The sequence below is a fragment of the Nelumbo nucifera genome, chromosome 4, assembly GCF_055504915.1.
Source record: "Nelumbo nucifera cultivar China Antique chromosome 4, China Antique-T2T, whole genome shotgun sequence".
Lineage (NCBI taxonomy): Eukaryota > Viridiplantae > Streptophyta > Magnoliopsida > Proteales > Nelumbonaceae > Nelumbo > Nelumbo nucifera.
In genome coordinates this window covers 44,851,474-44,869,425 of record NC_142652.1, presented here as the reverse complement: position 1 = coordinate 44,869,425, position 17,952 = coordinate 44,851,474, and the positions used below count along the sequence as shown (strand labels likewise).

The window sequence follows — 17,952 nt, the reverse complement described above, 5'->3', positions numbered from 1 at the left end:
CTTTCTCTTATTTACACCCCCCCTCCCCCCCCCCCCCCTCCCCCCAAAAAAAAAAAAAAAAAAAAAAATCTAGGTGATTAATTCAGTCTTCACCAAAGAATGTTAATCTTTTTTTTGAAAGAGAAAAAGAGAGATACCAAAGAATGTTAATCAGACTTCACCAAAGAATGTTAATCAGATATGACAACTATTCTATTGTCAAGCCCAATTAGGCCCATTAAAGGCTGACAACAACATAACAGAAAAGTGTATAACACGAGCGAGCGTTGACTCGGACCAGTCCAACTGTCCGTGAGCATAGGTCCCAAGATCTAGTTATGGACTTATGGTGGGGTCCGCCCCCCCAGGTTCTATCTACGCATGCACCCTAAACTCGCTCCAGGTTCCAGTCTTTCAGATGACGCGTCTTACTACGCATTGGGCATGTAACCAACTGATGTTACCAAATATCTCAAAGCGCGCGTAACTCCTTCCCGTTCCTTTTAGCGCCTTTTGACATTTCTCTCTCCTGCTACGAATGTGAACAGTCTCCAAAGAGGAAACTCTTACAGACATTGCGCTTCTCGACCTACTCTGAAATTTCTAGGGTTTTCTATTGCTCTGAACTCTGCAGATACTCCATATTGTAGATTAAGATGAAATGAAGCGCGTAATCGAAGAAATTTCCGACGAGGAGTGGGAGAATTACTCGTTTAAGCCGTCGAGGATCCTCAAAAAGGGGAATTCGCCTCCTCAGATTGAATCGTTTGCTTACCGGACGAAGATAACCTGTGAGGTTGATGATGATAGTAGTAATGGAGTTGTTGAGAGTAAGGAGAATTTGGAGGATGAGGATACAGAGATTAGGGATGTACGACCACTGGCGAACCGGTCGCGGAGATTCGTGGTTGACGAGGACAGTGATGATGAGTTGCGGGAAGTGGTTGATATCCGGTCCACGGAAGAAGAGGAGCAGCCTATTTCAGTCGATGAGGAAGATGTAGTGGAGGAGTTGAGCGAGGAGGATGTGGAGGAGGGGGATGTTGTTGGTAAGGCTCTGCAGAAATGCGCAAAGATATCGGCAGAGCTAAGGAAAGAGCTCTACGGTTCTTCCGTGTCGTCCTGTGATAGATATGCGGAAGTGGAAGCCGCTTCTGTGAGGATTGTGACGCAGGTAACTGTAGCCAGTATTTGAATATGGCATGTTACGTCTTCTTCTTTCTTCTTTCTTTCTTTCTTTCTCATCTTTATAAATGGTATTCAATGTTGTTTGATTAGGATGATATTGATGCGGCTTGTGCTTCGGATGAATCAGATGAGTCGGATTTTCAGCCGGTTCTTAAACCGTATCAGCTTGTTGGTGTCAACTTTCTACTCCTGTTACATAAGAAGAATATTGGGGGAGGTATTATGTTTATTTTCATCTCCCTCTGCACTGCAGAATGACATTTTTAGAAGAAACCAAATGCACATGGTCTTTGTGATTTCTACACTATAGTAGTTAGAATATTATAGTTCATTGCATTTTATGTAATGACCCTTTTATTGGGTCAACACCTATGCGTAGTACTTGTCCCAGTTGTCAAAATCTTACAATTCACCATATAATTTGTGATTTGAATCATGAACACCAAGGGTTTAAATTTGAATCTTACGTCTAAATCCTTTTATGCAAAAATCTTAAAATCTTATTTATTGTTTGAATCCTATAATCTGATTCATGAATCTTACAATTTATAGGATTCATGTGATTTAAATGAGTTCAATAAGACTTTGTCATTTCCTTGTTTCTTTTGATTATCTTTTCAAGAGATTCTTTTTTAGTCCTTGTTAGAAAATGATTTATTTAGATTACCTAAGACATTTTAGAAACCATATTAAGTTTATTTTTCATCATATGTAGGCTAAAGAACCATTGTATGTGGATTAGTTGACTTTCAAGTTGTTTTAATCAAATCATCTTAGGCTATTAGTATTACAAGCTAAATAACAGAAATGATCTTACAATTTACATTACAATTATGGTTTTTCAAAACATTATTGTATATGATGGTCTGCTTTTGCATGTAAAACATGATTAAGTTAATAGTTAAATGTGACAATTTTACTAACCAGTTTACCAATTGCTGAACGTAGCATGCAAAGAGACAGTTAATTGTGCAAGTATGAGTCCTTTTACCTCTGATCAACAATCCTTATGCATCTTATTGGGTTCTTTTGGTGTCTGATATCTTGATTTGTACCACAGTGTCTAGATCATTCTTTTTTTAATTTTGTCTTATTTGCAACATAAAGTTTTGCCTTTATTACTACTGAGCTGGTTGTATTCTGCTGATGCATATAATCTTGAAAGTTTGTCTTGCAATGTTTGTTATATATCTTTGACTTTTCCTGGTTTTTCTGTATTTACTTTCTATACAGCCATCTTGGCAGATGAGATGGGTCTTGGTAAGACTATACAGGTATCAGATTCATACCTTGCTCATGTTAGTGTTAAGTGTGAGTTTTTGTCTTATCAATTTGTTTCAGATTATAACAAGCTTCCTGTTTGACAGGCTATCACATATTTAATGCTGCTCAAGTACTTGGACAATGACCCGGGTCCTCATTTGATTGTCTGCCCTGCTTCTGTTTTGGAGAATTGGGAAAGAGAACTAAAAAGGTGGTGCCCATCTTTTTCTGTACTCCAGTATCATGGTGCTGGACGAGCAGCCTACTCAAGGGAGTTGAGCTCTTTGTCCAAGGCTGGCCTGCCACCTCCATTTAATGTACTGCTAGTGTGTTACTCACTTTTTGAACGACACAGGTTGCATGACAATTTTGGTTTATCTATGATATTGTATTTGGGATTCTTTATCCATTATGAGTACTTTAGTCTCTAAATTCAACTTTTACAGTGTGCAGCAGAAAGATGACCGCAAGATTCTGAAGCGTTGGAGATGGAGCTGCATTCTAATGGATGAGGCTCATGCTCTGAAGGACAAAAACAGCTACAGGTGGAAAAACCTGATGTCAGTTGCACAAAATGCAAACCAGCGCCTGATGCTTACAGGAACACCGCTTCAGAATGATTTACATGTATACAACACAATTACAGCCTTTCTAATTGCTATTAAGAAATCCATGCATGTGCAAATTCTGACTAGTTAGTCATTACTCCAGATTGCTTCATTATGGCAATGCCATATTTGATGAGCAGAAGTGGTTTATATCGGAAAAATGTTATGCTGAAAGTAGAGAAGCTCTAAAGCAACATGATTGTGAAAGTGGAGAATTGTTCTGGGTCTGAGATGAACTATATTGTGAATTGATTTCTAAGATTCTACTGATAAAATATTAAGAGAACATAAAATAGATAAAACAAAAGCACCAAATAATGATAGCAATAATATTTCTTATCGCTGTTGATGGGTACAGTATCTGCTGTATTATCTCTTGAGGCTTGCCTTTATTCCTCTTTCTTTTAGGCCTTCTCTTCCTACCATTAAAGCTGTACTTTGTTCTTTCCTTGGTCTATATTTTCTATCCGCTGCAAAAGAGTTCGTTTTTGTTTGGTAAACCTGCTCAAGAATTCATGAAGATGCATTTACACCTTTTGTGACATTGATATTATTATGCATACTGAATCACAAGTTTATTGCAAAATTATTATATATTATCCATGTTCACTTCACAATATGTATGACATTTGTTCCACTATAAGCACTTTGGCATGGTCTATCAGAACTAAAGAAACATATATGATTTGAATGCAAAAGCAATAACAATTAGAATATTTTATTAATAAAAAAGCAATAATAATTACTGATAAAAAAGAAATCAATAATAATTGGAAGTACTAATGTTTTTTGCTACTTGAAGTCTTAATATTAAGTGATCCAAATCCAATGTATTCTATGATGCTGGGTTGCTGGTAGAAATCTTGTAGCTTCTTGTCATATACTCTGGGTTTGGGCCTTGTCTTGTGGTTAGGTTGGTGCTTTTCTTTTACCTCCTTTCTTTTGGTTTATTTTCAACGTTGTTAGGTTTTTCTTTTGAGTCTGTTTCTGTTCTTTGTTTATTTTTCCACATTTTTACCATTCCTTTCATGAAAATTCTGTTATTAATAAAAATGTAAATATAAGATAACTGATAAAACAAGTAAATGGAAAGTATGGTTTTGAAAGATATGCATTTTACCTCTTGAGCAGATCTTAGGAACCAGAAGCTTTGAATCATGAATCATGAACAATGCAGTTCAGTTCAATTGTACAGAAATCATTTTGTTATTCTGATGCACACCGATTCTTTAAAATGTTTTAAACATTTTCTGATAGAATCTGATCATGGACTGTAGCATCTCAAGATTTGAGTACTTGTTATTAGGGGTGATCATGGGCAGGGCCCAGGCCAGGCTTAGCACCTATGATAATGGTTATAGCCTAGGCCCATGCCGGGTATTGGGCCTATGGCATCAAAAAATGAAAATGTAATTATTTATAAATTTTTAAATTATACGATGTATAATATGTGAAAAAAATATTGCATGGGGCTGTTCAAGTCCAGCAATTGGAAATGCTGAAAAGTTGGCTGGTAATGTAGGAATGGCGCAGGGAGAGAAGAGGATGGAAATGCTAGATTTCGATACCAAAGTTGGCTGTAGGAGAGAAAGATGGAGAATGCAAGTGGGGGAGTTTCAACCAGCGATGAGATGGAAAAGGGAGTTGGAGAAGAGGTTGGAAATGCTAGTTCAACCAAATGTCTAGAGGAGAAAGGAGTATGGAGGCTGAGGTTGGTTCTCACAGCAGTAAGAGATGTTACAGATTGGGGGGAGATCTTGGAGTGCATTTTGAGGAAACTCAGTCTTAAGGTCCCTGCTTTTATTATGCCTTTTGGTGATCGAAAACCAGTCCTGGATGTTGGAGAAGAGGGCCTTGATCTCTCGATTGTTGAGATGGTGGAGACCATGGATGACATGGTGTTGGTCGAAAGCTGGCACATGTCATGCAACTAGATGGATGTTCCCTAAGGGAGCTTCTTACTGAAATTGATAGGGTTCCATTTAATCTCTGGAATGAAAATACTCTGATAGTCTTTCCAACGGGGGTTCCACCAGAAAAGGAAAACAATTCAAAATTTTTTGAACAAAGGGTAGCGAGTATTAAATCATTTGTTGAGACTATGGGGCCACATCAGGCTTTAAATGGGGACCACATAATAAAAAGGAGTAACAAAGGACTCTTAACTCAGAACTTGCTAGGAGAAGGATGAATAAATTAATTGAGCCAGGCAAGGAGTTTGGATGGTTGAGTAAGACTGGAGCATGTGAGGACTTAAGTGGTTAGGTGAGTTGAATTTCAGCAAGTCCAAGAGGGCTGATTGGAGACAATAACTTACGTCCATCATCCTCCCCGACGGGGCAGGTTTTTGTTGCTTGAAGGATGGGTTTTGGGGCGGGGATGGGGGTACAAGTACGCTAAACCCGACCCTCCCCGACCTGCATATTGTTGGAAAGAATATAAACTTTATGTACAAAGTGTTGAATTTAATAATATTTTGAATTTTATGTGAAAGATAATTGATAACTTATGTGTTTTCTACATGTCTAAATCCAATAATTGGAAATTATTTGTTTATTTGTGTTATTTTACTTATTTATTGCTTATATATGACAAGAAATTATAGGAAATTAGATACGGTTTCTAAATCCAAGTTGCCCCTACCCTTGAATGTGGGGAGGGTTTTGCATTTTCATGTGCGGGTAGGGTTTGGATTCTCAAAATCCAACCCGTTACAGGTTTTGGGGCGGGTATGGGTTGGGAGGTTTAGAGAGATGAGTAGGTTTAGAATTTACAAAACCCTCCCCGAACCCGCCCCATTGCCATTCCCTAGTGTTGAACCATTTCTTGACTGGAACTCTACCTTCTTTGTATCTCCCTCATATCTTGTTATTACTCATAACTAGTCGTCACTGCCCTTTTCTGAATTTCTCAACCTTTTAATCGAGCTTTTTAGTCTACCCCTTAATGACATTTTTCCTACTATGCCCCTCTCATTCTTGACCCCCAGTCCAATCGATGCATGGTCGTGTCAAAATTTTCCCTCCTCTTGGACTCTTAAACTGTGGGTCCCACTAGAACCTAAATTGGTCGAGGTCTCTTTTTCCCTCCTCGGTAAACCTTCTTCCTTTTTTATGTCCCATGTTGATTGAGTTTCTCCTCTCCCCTCCAACTCCCCATCCACATGTCCCGTGTTGTTCTAAATTCCTTCTCTTAATTCTTGTGAAATCCCAGAACTACCCCTGTCCCTTCCACTCTACATCTTCGTCAACCTTGGACGATTCTTTGCCTCCTTACCGCTCTCACTGTGGGCTCCGTCTCTGTAATCAGCCCCGTTCTCTGGACTTCCACACTCCTCTCTACTCCCATTATTCTCTTTGGGCGATTCTAGGTAGGTTCCATCTTCTCCTTCCATGATTAATCTGAGGTCGTAGCATTCCCCAGCAAAGACTAACTTCATCCTTTTTGGAACACCTGCGGCCTCCTCCACTTCTACCAAAATGCTGGCCATGCCCAACCTCTCTCAACTTCTGTTTTTGTCATCTATTTTTAGGAACCTCCTGCAACGACTACCTATCTCCTCGAGAGTGACTATACTCTATGCATGAAGGGGTATTCCGACTATGCTTATCCATATCACCCTTCTCCTCTTCCTTTCATTGCACAGAGATTCAGCTGCAGGGAACCACCACCCCAGTTTGAGATTGAAGCTTTTCTCTATCCTTCTCTCCACTTTGAGCACCACTTCAGTCTACTCCCTGTAGTGAAACATGAAGAGGTAAAGCACTAAAGCCCAGCTTGCATCTTTCTAACCCTCATAATCTTATCATGACCCCATTCAAGTCTCGCCCAGGCTTCCACTTTCTCTATATCCATTTCCCACCCAACAAACCTTCCCACCAGGCTGGCATATAACACATCTTGATTCTCTCCTCCATCTTTCCCACCTTCCCGATGTCAACTCTCAACACCACTTCTTTCCTTCTCACAGCTCCTCTCCCATTCCCCGCCACTCTTGACCCCTCTCTCATTCTTTTGGGAGAGAAATAAGTTCACTACTCAGCACTGCACTACACACCACAATTAAACAACTGTTGTTAAGACACTGCTGCTGTCATAGGGTTCAGCACCAAAAAAATCCTACTGTTGTCACACACATTCAGACATAAACTGGGAGAAAAACAGTTCATCCGCATACCTACCAATCAGCACTGCCACATAGTTGAAATCCGGTCCAAAACAGATAGAACACACCATGCTATCAGCTGACTATAGGGTTCTGTTCACACCTGCCCACAACTAGCCCTCTTCGAGTCTTTGATTAGAGGGTCTGAATTAAGAAAGAAAGGGTTCAGCCAGAGGAAAGGAAAAGTCACTTACTCTCAACCGACCCATCTTATATTTATAGTCTTTGCATTAGAATACAAAAGACAACTTTGTCCCTCATTAAGTATGGGACACACAACTTAAAGCCAGACAAAATAGTCAACCCTTTTTTAATTAAAAAGACAAATGACCAAACTACCCTTATATTGCCAATTCTAACACTAACCAAGTTTTTCTTGTAAGCTATGTCGGTTGTGCATGTTACTAATCTTCGAGTCACTCAAGATTTTCTCAGAAAAAGCATCTCAAGTTCCTTCTTCGAACTTGAAAATCCTGTCGTTCTCAGCTTCCTTTTTCACAAGGATGCTCTGTAACTTCTCCACAAACTGCTGCTAATCTTTACCCTGTTTTCCTTCTGGTATGCAAATAAACTGCCTCCTATTATGACTGAATAGCTCAGAGAAGGCCACAAACACAAACCAATCCTTTTGGTTTCTTTTCAGCCTCGCCATGTATTTTCTTCTTGGAAGCTCCAAACTGCTCTTCCAACCTTCTTTCTTCTTGGACCAGAGTGCTCCATCGGATAATCCTTTCAATCACTGGGTTGCATCTCCCATAAGAAAAATGGTTGCCTATCCTTCTCTGACTTTTAGAGAAAGCTGCCCCTTACCTTTTCCTTCTTCCATCAACAACTTCTTCGATTCAATTCTTAGGTCTTCTCTTCACCTCGAGACTGGGACGAAGGATGCCTCAGAGTTCATCGTCACTACCTCTACCTAAAAGGTTATGCATCTTGCACCAACTGCTTGATTCTTTTCTTCTCATAGATGAACCCTCACCAGTTCACTTCCTTTTCCTTTTGCAACCATCTAAAGACTAGTTTTGAGTCTTCCTTGATTGATAGCTTCTGAATATTCAAGTATTTTGCTTTTTGAATATCCTCCAAGATGGCCAGTATTTCAGCTCTCAAAGCATCTCCCACCCCAATAGGACCCAAGAAAAGAGCAATAACTTTCCCTTCCTTGTTCTTAAACACTCCTCCAATACCTGAAGGACCCAGGTTTCCTTTACTACTTCCATTGAAATTCAACTTAATGAAACCACTAGAAGGCAGTGGCTAAACAAGCCTAATACTCTCCTTGGGAGGAGTGAAATCTGCAATTTTCTTCCACTTTCTCATTAATTCACCGGCTGGAATATAATCAAACAGCTTCAAAGTCTTCACTCAATGGACCACTCTAATATATATGGCTTCAATTAATGTTTCCTTGTTCCTTTCCTTTTTTGAAAAAGTTTTTGGTTTTCTTTCTTCCTAGAGGTCAAACAAACAGCTGCCCTTGTACACCTCCAAAGAGGTAGAGGAGAACAAGTTTTGAACAGAAGATGGGGGGTTCCACATGCACCCAAACAAAAAGAAATCATTCCCAATTGAAGAAGCAAAGGGGTAGGAGATTAATAAGTGGTAGCAAGGCTCATCGTTGGCTTTACAAAGAGGGCACCAGAAGAGGGAAAGACACCAATTGGGTCTTTTTCTTTGTACTAGATCACATGTTTCTCTCCAAGTACACTTTCCAGCAAAAGACCACCAACTCTAGGCGGAATAGGTTTGTTCCAAACCTCCTTTACCGGAGAAGGCCCACCCAGACTAATGCTCAACTAGATTAAATGCAAAAGAATGATGCATAGGTAAAGGAACCAAAGGCTAAAAGGGTCCAAATTCTATTATTCCCTCTTGAGGGATCCAAGACCACTCTATCAAGGTCTTGAAGCAAGGCCATGCCATTGCTTATTTCACTCTTACAAAGGTCTCTTCTAAAATCCAAATTCAAGTCTAAACCAAAGTCAAAATTGGAAGGATCCAAGAAAAAGAAATATACTCCTTTTTATGGATGGATAGGTCAAAAAGAGAAGGATATTGTTCCTTTAAAGGTGAATTGCCCAGCCAAGAATTCTCCCCAAATTGGACTAAATTACCAAAGCAAGGATTATACTTGATGAGAGGCAGGAATGAGGAAAGGATGGCATGAGTGGATTTCCATTGAGAAGCTCTAATAGCCCTTGTTGAGATTCTATAGTCCCCACACATTTGTCCAATGGCAACCTCCACAACCACTTCCCTATAGTGATTTAAAAGGCTTGCCTCAGGCGAGGCACATTTTAAGGTATGCACCTCGCATAGGCCCTAGGCACAACACTTTCAAAAGGCAACACACTTGGTGCACCTTGTGCTTCAGCCCATGCATGCACCTTTTTTATTTTTTGCACTTTTTGTTATTTTTTGAACCCAAATCAATTTTTTTTTGGTGTGTTTGTGTGTAAGGGTTAAGAATTTAAGACCCTAACATGGACTTGTTTGGGCTTGCCTTGAGGGGCTTGGTACAAAGGTGGCTCGTAGAGTCAAGAATGCAAGATGTTTTACATCACATTAGCTATTTGAAGTAATGCAATTGAGGAAAAGAAGAAATTGTGGGTTTTACATGCTCGAATGCTTGAAAATGTTTTATATGTTTGATTTTGTTTTTAAAAGTTCATTTGAATACGATTTACACGTTACGTTTATGTATTTTAATTTTAGATAACAAGTGTTTGAAAATATTTATTTCAAAATCTAAGTTTATATTTTTATTAATATTATTTTTAATATTTTTGCATTTTTAGCATTTTTTGGATTTTTAGTTTTCTTTTGATTTTTTTTGGCATTTTTTGTATTTTGTGCCTTGCTCCGAAAATTTCCCCTTGAGCTTCTTTTTGCACCTTGTACTTTTAAAACACTGGGTGTGACCATTAATCATTTATTGATCTCCTCTCCTTTTGTGAATTGTGTTTGGTGTTGTGCCTTTATTTTCTCTTTGGTTGTAGATGGGGTCGTCCTCAATATGTGATAATGTTATTCAGTTTAAACTTTCTAAGATTGCCAAAGAGGTAGAGCGATGTGGAGGGTAGTTAAGCAGCAATAGCATGGACCATATGGGTAGAAAGGAATGAGAGGGTTTTCAAAGAAAAGTGTATTCCATAGGGGAGATTGTGGGAAATAAAAAGTAAAAATTGTACACTAGGTAAAAGCTTTGGAGGCCTTTCAAGAGTTTTCATTGGATGACTTAATTTGGGCTGTCAATGGGCTTTGGAAGTTCTATTCCTGATCCGACATCCAATCTAATTATCTTGGACTCAAATGATCCATCCACATGATTGGATTGGATTCAGATTTTACAATCTCATTTCATTGATAATTTAACCCCATCCAATCTGTTTAAAATCCAAGTGATATTATAATATATATACATATATTTATTTATTTAATAATATATAAAATTTATAAATTACATATAAATAAAAAATATGTAATTATATATAAATTCAATGTTTCATATTTATATTAATCTATTATATATGTTAAAATGTATTTTTTATTTTCTAATTTCTTTCTTTATCTTAAAAAATATGAAGTGGGGTCAGATTAAATCCAAATTCGATCCAAGTCCGATAGGATTTGAATCCGATAAGACTTTAAGAGATTCCCAAATCCCGTTGGATTTCGGATTGGAATTGCATTTATGATTTGATTAGTTGGATTGGATTCGGATGTTGTTGAGTCCGATCTGAATCCAACCTGATTACTGCCCTAGACATAATTAGAGCTTGGGCAGAAGTGTTAGGTTCCTCTGTAGTGAAAGACAAAGTGGTTATGCAGTGGAAACCTCCAGCTTAAAATAGAGTAGCTGAAGTATGACGAAAGCTTTTTAGGCAATCCATTTATGGTAGGAATGGGGGGAGTATTCATGGATACAGATTAGAGGGCAAGGTTGTGGCAATGCTCTTAGGCCCAATTGGTGTTGGGGGGTTCTTTGAAGGCTCAATTATAGGCACTATTGCAATGACTAAGCAACTTGGGTTTCAACAAGTGGAGATGGAAGGGACTTCAAAACTAATCCTTTCTTGGACTAGTTGCAATGCAAGAACCTAGGTGCTTGGTTTGATTGGCATTCTCTATGAGATGTTGATTGCTTAGATAAGGAGATATCTACTTCGAGATGGGCCAAGAGGACGACAAGTGGAATGGTAGATTCTTTGGCGAAGCAAGGGGTCTACATGCAACAACTATTTTAGGCTAAGTTGTAATTGGTCTGAATTTGTTAGACTTAAGGGTGGTTGGGTTATACTCTCCCAAATCTGTAATGTACTCTTATTATTTTTATTTTAGTAAATCTTTCAGCTATTGACCAAGAAAAAAGAACTTAGAAAAGGACACTAACCAGTGTTGCACAGATAGAGAGAGGGGAATGCGAGTTTGACATGTGTCAAATAGTCTTACTTGGAAAGATGACAAAACATGGACTTTGGTCATCCTTATAGAAGAGTACATACACAAACATTGTACCTACAAAAAGTGGGTCCAAGATGTTGCCTTCATTATAAGTAACATTTAGTACGGAAAATGGCTTTCATCTTGTTAGCTGTTCATTTATGTTAAATAAACTAGGAGAAATAAATGGGTTTCTTCAAAGATTCTAAGAGTTCAAGTCAAGGTGATCCATTGTTACTCATTCTTTTTTTTTGTTGGTGGCAGAGGTCTTTGGTAAACTATTTTCTAGAGCCAGTGAAAGGGGTGTACTAAAGGGTTGAGGGTGGGCAGAGACCATGTGCCCACATACAGTTTGCTAACGACACCATCATTTTTGGGGAATTTAGGGGGTTGGAATTTTTTATGTACGTCTTTGCAATAATGCAAAGTATTTCTGGTCTCAGAATTAACTTGGCTAATTGTGACTTAGCAGGAATTAATATGGATTAATGGGTCTTGGGGAGATATGTAGCAATTTTGGGATGTAGAACAATGAATTGGCAATATTTATCAAAAAAAAAAAAACAACGAATTGGCCATTGAAATATCTAGAATTCCCCTAGGTGGTAATCATAGAGCATTTGCTTTTGGGGATGGGTAGTATAGAGATTTTTGAGAAGATTGTCTATGGAAAGATTTACATATCATTTGGAGGTAGAATCACCTTAGTAAAATCCACCTTTACAAATTTGCTTATCTACTAATTATCCTTTTTAGAGCCCCCATAAAGATAATTCGATGATTAGAGAGGATCATAAAAGGGAGTTTTTTGTCAGAGCCTGGGAAAAAGGATTGCCTTTTGAATTGGCAAGGTGTGTGCAAATGGAAGAGGGATGGGGGGCTAGAGCTAGGGAGTCTAGATCACCTACCAACAAAATAAGTTCCAACACCCTACCAACATGATCTGACACCACATATCTTATACATGATGGGTCCCATTTTTATAGTGGGTCCCAGTCTCATAGTGAGATGTTGGTGTCAGATCTTGTTGGTAGGGTGTTGCAACGTGTTTTGTTGGTAGGAGATCCCAATTCAAAGCTAGGGAGGTTAAAGAATAGGAATATAACCCTCCTAGGGAAATGGCTATGGGGATTTCAGAGTCAATCTCTTTGGCATGTTATAAAAAGACAATATGGAATTCAACAAAATGGGTGTGACTCCGGTTCAGCTAGGAGGGTGCCTTACTAGTCCCCCTTGGAAAGCCATTGCAACAATTTCCTTGGATTTTCTTGACCTTGTTAGATTCATTTGGTTATCTTGGGTTTTTGGCCTTACAAGGAACCTTTTGGTGGGGTGGGTTGGGGGGGGGAGAAAGCTATTTTAGTTCATTGATCACCCCAACCAAGTATTATCCCTTTTAGATGGTCAAGACAAGATAATGTTGTGTCCGGCCCTTGGGACATTGTTTATGCAATTCCTTTTTTTAACACCCTAAACAAGGTTCGAAATGCTGCCATTGGTGGAAATATCCATCATCCAAATGTAGGAAACATATAAAAATGCTGTAGGAAATATTGTAAAAATTATACACATGGTTGAAACATTATAGGCACACCTTTTATTATCTTGTTCAAAACCATTAAACATGTAGTGAAATAAAGATGTAATGGGCAATATTGTAATTACACTGATTTTGTATTAAGGAAGTAATAAGGGGTTGCCAGTTATTGTCTAACACTTTTTCGCAAAAAAAAAAAATTGTCTAACACTTTCTTTTTCAAAACTCTCCTCCCTTCTTTCATAATTTAGATTACAAGTTTGTATTAGAGCATGGAAAATCGTTGAGAACACAAAAGGTTGAAGTTGTTAGGAATTGAGTCATTATTCATGTATGTGATGTCAGCAGTCATATGGGTAGGGTTTATAGGCCAAGAAGAACCCTAGATTCTGGTAGATTGGGATTTTAGAAGAATCTTGGTGTGGATTTGGCTCACATGCAAAACTTATTTAATTTTTTCTCCAGATCTGAGTTGTTCAATTAAGAGCTTGATTGTGTGATTTTTTCTTGGAATATACAATAGTTCTTGGTGTGCCTTGGAGTTGGAGAGTGATTAGAAGTGGATTGGAAATTTTTTGATGCTGCTAGAATATTTTGGAAATTCTTTCTGAGGTATATTTGCCAACAAACTTGGGTTTCTCTTAGTTATGGTGCATGGAAATGTTGCTATTCTTCTTGGATGACTTGATAGTGACCCTGAGGTCTGAAGCAAGTTGGGGTGCCTTGCAAGGAAGATTGTTAAACCAAGAGGAGATGGTCTTGAAGTAGATAAACTGGGGTGGTTGCTTAACAACATGCAACCACAGATTAGTCAACATCTTTTATTTTTGGTGATTTCTGTATAAATCTGGAATTGCATTCCCCATAAATACTCTTGAAGCAAAATGTTGCAAAGAAATACCGGCTATTGATGGATCTGTCTTTTCTACTACCATCGTCTAGCTTGATGGAGTAATTTTCAAGAATGTTCTCAATTTATGAAGATCTATGTAGGAAGTAGAGGCATGTTGGGGTGCGTTACAAGGAAGATTGAGAAGAAATTGCAAAAGTTCTTATGGGGAGTTAAAGGGATTGAGAAGAAATTCCACTTAGTTAAGTGGGATAAGTCTGCAAGGAAATGAAAGATGGGGGACTGGGAATAAGAAGATCATTGATTTTCAATAAAGCTCTTTCAGGAAAATGGTTGTGGAGATTTGGGTTGGACAGGGAGGCGCTTTGGAGAAGGGTGATGGCTTACAAATATGGGGTTATTGGATTTTGGTGGGATTCCGGAGAAGTTAAGACATTTTATGGAGTATTGGAAAGTTGTGTGATCTTTGCCCTCGTCTGTATAGGTTAGGTATGAAAAATAACTCCATTGCAGAGAATTTTGAGATCAATCAAGGTAGAGCAGTATGGTGTCCAAAATTTAGGAGATCTCTCTTTGATTGGAAAATTCAAGAGTGTGGATCTTCTGGCAAAACTATAGTCAGCTGAACCTCTGGTAGGAAGGAAAGATTCAGGACAGTGGAAAGAATCTAGAAATGGCCTATTTTTCGTCAAATCCTTATACAAGTCTTTGTCAAAGTCAAATAGAGAAAATTCAGAATCAAAAGGCATCTGGGGAAACCCCAAGGGTGAAAGATTTTGCTTGGCTAGTGGCGTTGGATAGCATTTTGAGATTAAATCATCTTCAAAATAAAGGCTTTCACTTAGCTAGCAGATGCTATCTTTGTGAGAATGCAGAGGAGAATGTCTATCATTTGCCTGTTGAGTGCCTTTTTTCCAAGTTCATTTGGGGCTTCTTCTTTACTCTTTAGGCTCTTCAAGGCTGGTTGGTGGTCTTCCAATTCTGTGAAGGAGATCTTCTCCAAATGGCTAAAGGTAAAAGGAAATTTCAAGGCAAAGATCACCTGGAGTTGCATTCCTTTTGCAGCTTGTTGGGAACTATGAAAGAAAGAAGTAGAAGAATATTTAATGAGAAGTTTCAAACAAGGGAGAATATCACACTTCTATGTGGCAAAAGAATTATGGACTGGGTTCTTCATTCTCCCAGAGTTTGAAGGAATCACAAAAGAAGACCTTGGTTCTGGATTTTGGAACATTCTGGAGTTGGCTTAATAGTTTCCTTTTTGTTTGGTTTATGTTTTTTCTCCTTTTTTTTCTCAGTGTATCCTTTTTGTTTGCTCCACTCTCCTTTATATCTTTGTTTTCTAGTGATATCTCATCACTATCAGATGTACTTTTTTATTAATTAATTTTCTTTTTTATTTACCACCAAAAAAGAACAAGGAAGATTGTTAAACCAAGAGGAGGTGGTCTAGAAGTAGATAAACTGGATGATTGCTTAACACCCTGCGACCACAGATTATCTGACCTCTTTTGTTTTTGAGATTGCTTTACAAATCTGGAATTGCATTCCCAATACATACTCTTCGATGCAAAATGAGAAATACCAGCTGAAACTAGTTATCACTGCCTTTGGACAAGGGGAGTTGAGTATTCCAGCTTACTTTGTCACTCTTCAAGGGATGTCGGAGGGGTTGGGTCACCTTGAGGTCATTACCTTGTTTGATCATTGAGATGCCATAATGTATAAGAAGCAATGGTTGGAATTGAGTTTTGGGTTCTTTGCTGGGTTCAAACCTGAGTTTGATATCATCAAGATGCAAGTTTTGAGCAGAGGTGATATCCCTAATTGAGGTGTATTCTCTTGTTAAGAGTGAAACTTCTAGGAAGGTTGTTATGAGGACTGGAGATCTGGATGCCTCTGTTACTATGGCTTCTAGTAAGGTTGGAAGTTAGAAGGCTACCCTAACAGATGATTACAAAGACCGTTTGTTTTATGATTATTGGATAGAAGTCAAGGCGTACAAGGGACATGTTTTTAGCTTCATGAGTTTCCTCTTATATTTCAGAGGGGAAAACAATAGAAAGGAAATGTAAATGTTACTTTTGTTGCAGCTGCAATTGCTTTATTAGATATTTATTATATTAGTGTTATTTTTGACAATGTTGAGATTAATATATTTAAAATATTTTTATATTCTAGTTATGATGATTTTCCACGGTTGAGAGGAAATTTAATATTGTTAGTGAATAGAATTGTTATTTTTCTTTTCAATTAATATGCATGCTGAATGGTGGTTTATTTTTGTCTGGAGATTTTACAACCTTGCCTGGACGTCATGGTAATTGGCAATTTTCATTCTGTCCTGTTAAGCATAAAAATGATTTCTTTCTGTCCTGTTAAGCATATCTATTTGTGCAATTTTCATTGCCTGGACGTCATGGTAATTGGCATTTCTTTGCAGGAGCTGTGGTCATTGTTAGAATTTATGATGCCTGATATTTTTGCAACTGGTGATGTGGACCTGAAAAAGTTATTAAATGCAGAAGATACAGATCTGATTGCCCGTGTAAAGTCCATTTTGGGACCATTTATTTTGAGGCGCTTAAAATCTGATGTGATGCAACAACTTGTTCCGAAGATACAACGTGTATGTCTAGCAGTTATTTTCCTTGTCATGTTTCACCATGGAAAGTCTGGTTTCTCAACAAATATAAATGTCACATGATATCTTAATATGAGACTGCACATGATTTTTTCTTTCCTTTTTTATTTAATATCTTCTAGAAGATCTAAGAAAAAAGTTACTTCAGGTTGAGTATGTATCAATGGAAAAGCAACAGGATGATGCATACAAAGAAGCCATTGAAGAGTATCGTGCAGCCTCTCGAGCTCGTATTGGAAAGCTTTCAGAAGTTGCTTCAAATAGCATTGTTGGAGTTCTTCCACGTCGCCAGATTTCTAACTATTTTGTTCAGCTCCGCAAGGTGTATAGATCATTTTATTTATTAATTTGTTTGTCTATTTAGTCCCTCTGGATCTGATGCCTTACATATTGTGCTTATGTCAGATTGCAAATCATCCTTTACTGGTGAGACGTATTTACAGTGATGAAGATGTTTGTCGTTTTGCCAAAGTTTTGTATCCAAAAGGCATATTTGGATTTGAATGTACATTGGACAAAGTAATATGCGAGCTTAAGAGTTACAATGATTTTTCTATTCATCGGGTAATTGTTACTTTGAACATTGCCTTTGCCTTTTAATTTTGTTTTCTCCCTTCCTGCTGTAATTCTACTGGTGATTATTTTTTTTTTTCTGGGTGGTGCTTCTGTATGCTGGATTTCTAATTCCAGATCATTACTTGATATGGTTGCATATGAATGCGAATTTGTCCATTTATCAGCCTTTTTTATTTTTCTTCCCCATGTTCTATTTGACAGTTGATATTGTGGAGTTACATTCAAAACTGGAAATTCATATCTCTGCTGATATCTTTACATCATGGTTGTCAAAGTATTAAAGCAATTCTGGTTCTGGGTGATACAGGAATGCTTAGTCATCTAGGCTCAGACCTAGGTGCCACCTAAGCAATAATAAAAAACCTGAAATTTTTATGTCATTTTCCTAGTAAGAGTAAGACTAAGCATGTATCTGAACTAAGTATCAATAATTCACCTTAATAATAGTGCGTCACGCCTGAGAAATTATACTAAATACAGTGGGTGGGGAGATCAGCAAATGAACAGGCTTATTGTAAAAGGGTAATTTTGTCTAATCAGCAATTTCATGAACAGGCTTATTCTTGTTAGACCTATGCAGTTCATGCAACAAAATCCTAGATTTCAGCCCAACTCTGAGCTAATCAGCTAATGAGAGTGGACAGCTAAAGCTAATCATGCTTTTCTTTGAGAAGAACAATAGGAATATCAAGATTAGGA

General features: G+C 38.0%; 1 protein-coding gene across 2 annotated transcripts in view; it reads left to right on the top strand.

The window, feature by feature from the left end:
- The first annotated feature begins 345 nt into the window (after positions 1-345).
- ETL1 (SNF2 domain-containing protein / helicase domain-containing protein) overlaps positions 346-17,952 on the top strand; it is a 55,534-nt gene continuing 37,927 nt past the window's right edge. The window contains exons 1-8 of one of the 2 annotated variants that reach the window (XM_010272456.3): positions 346-1,153; positions 1,258-1,384; positions 2,401-2,441; positions 2,535-2,785; positions 2,877-3,057; positions 16,477-16,662; positions 16,826-16,999; positions 17,083-17,241. In XM_010272456.3, the coding sequence (XP_010270758.1) occupies positions 641-1,153; positions 1,258-1,384; positions 2,401-2,441; positions 2,535-2,785; positions 2,877-3,057; positions 16,477-16,662; positions 16,826-16,999; positions 17,083-17,241 (1,632 nt within the window). In that variant the 5' untranslated portion in view covers positions 346-640. The remainder of the gene's footprint in view (positions 1,154-1,257; positions 1,385-2,400; positions 2,442-2,534; positions 2,786-2,876; positions 3,058-16,476; positions 16,663-16,825; positions 17,000-17,082; positions 17,242-17,952) is intronic. The other variant, XM_088903522.1, reaches the window with a different exon arrangement.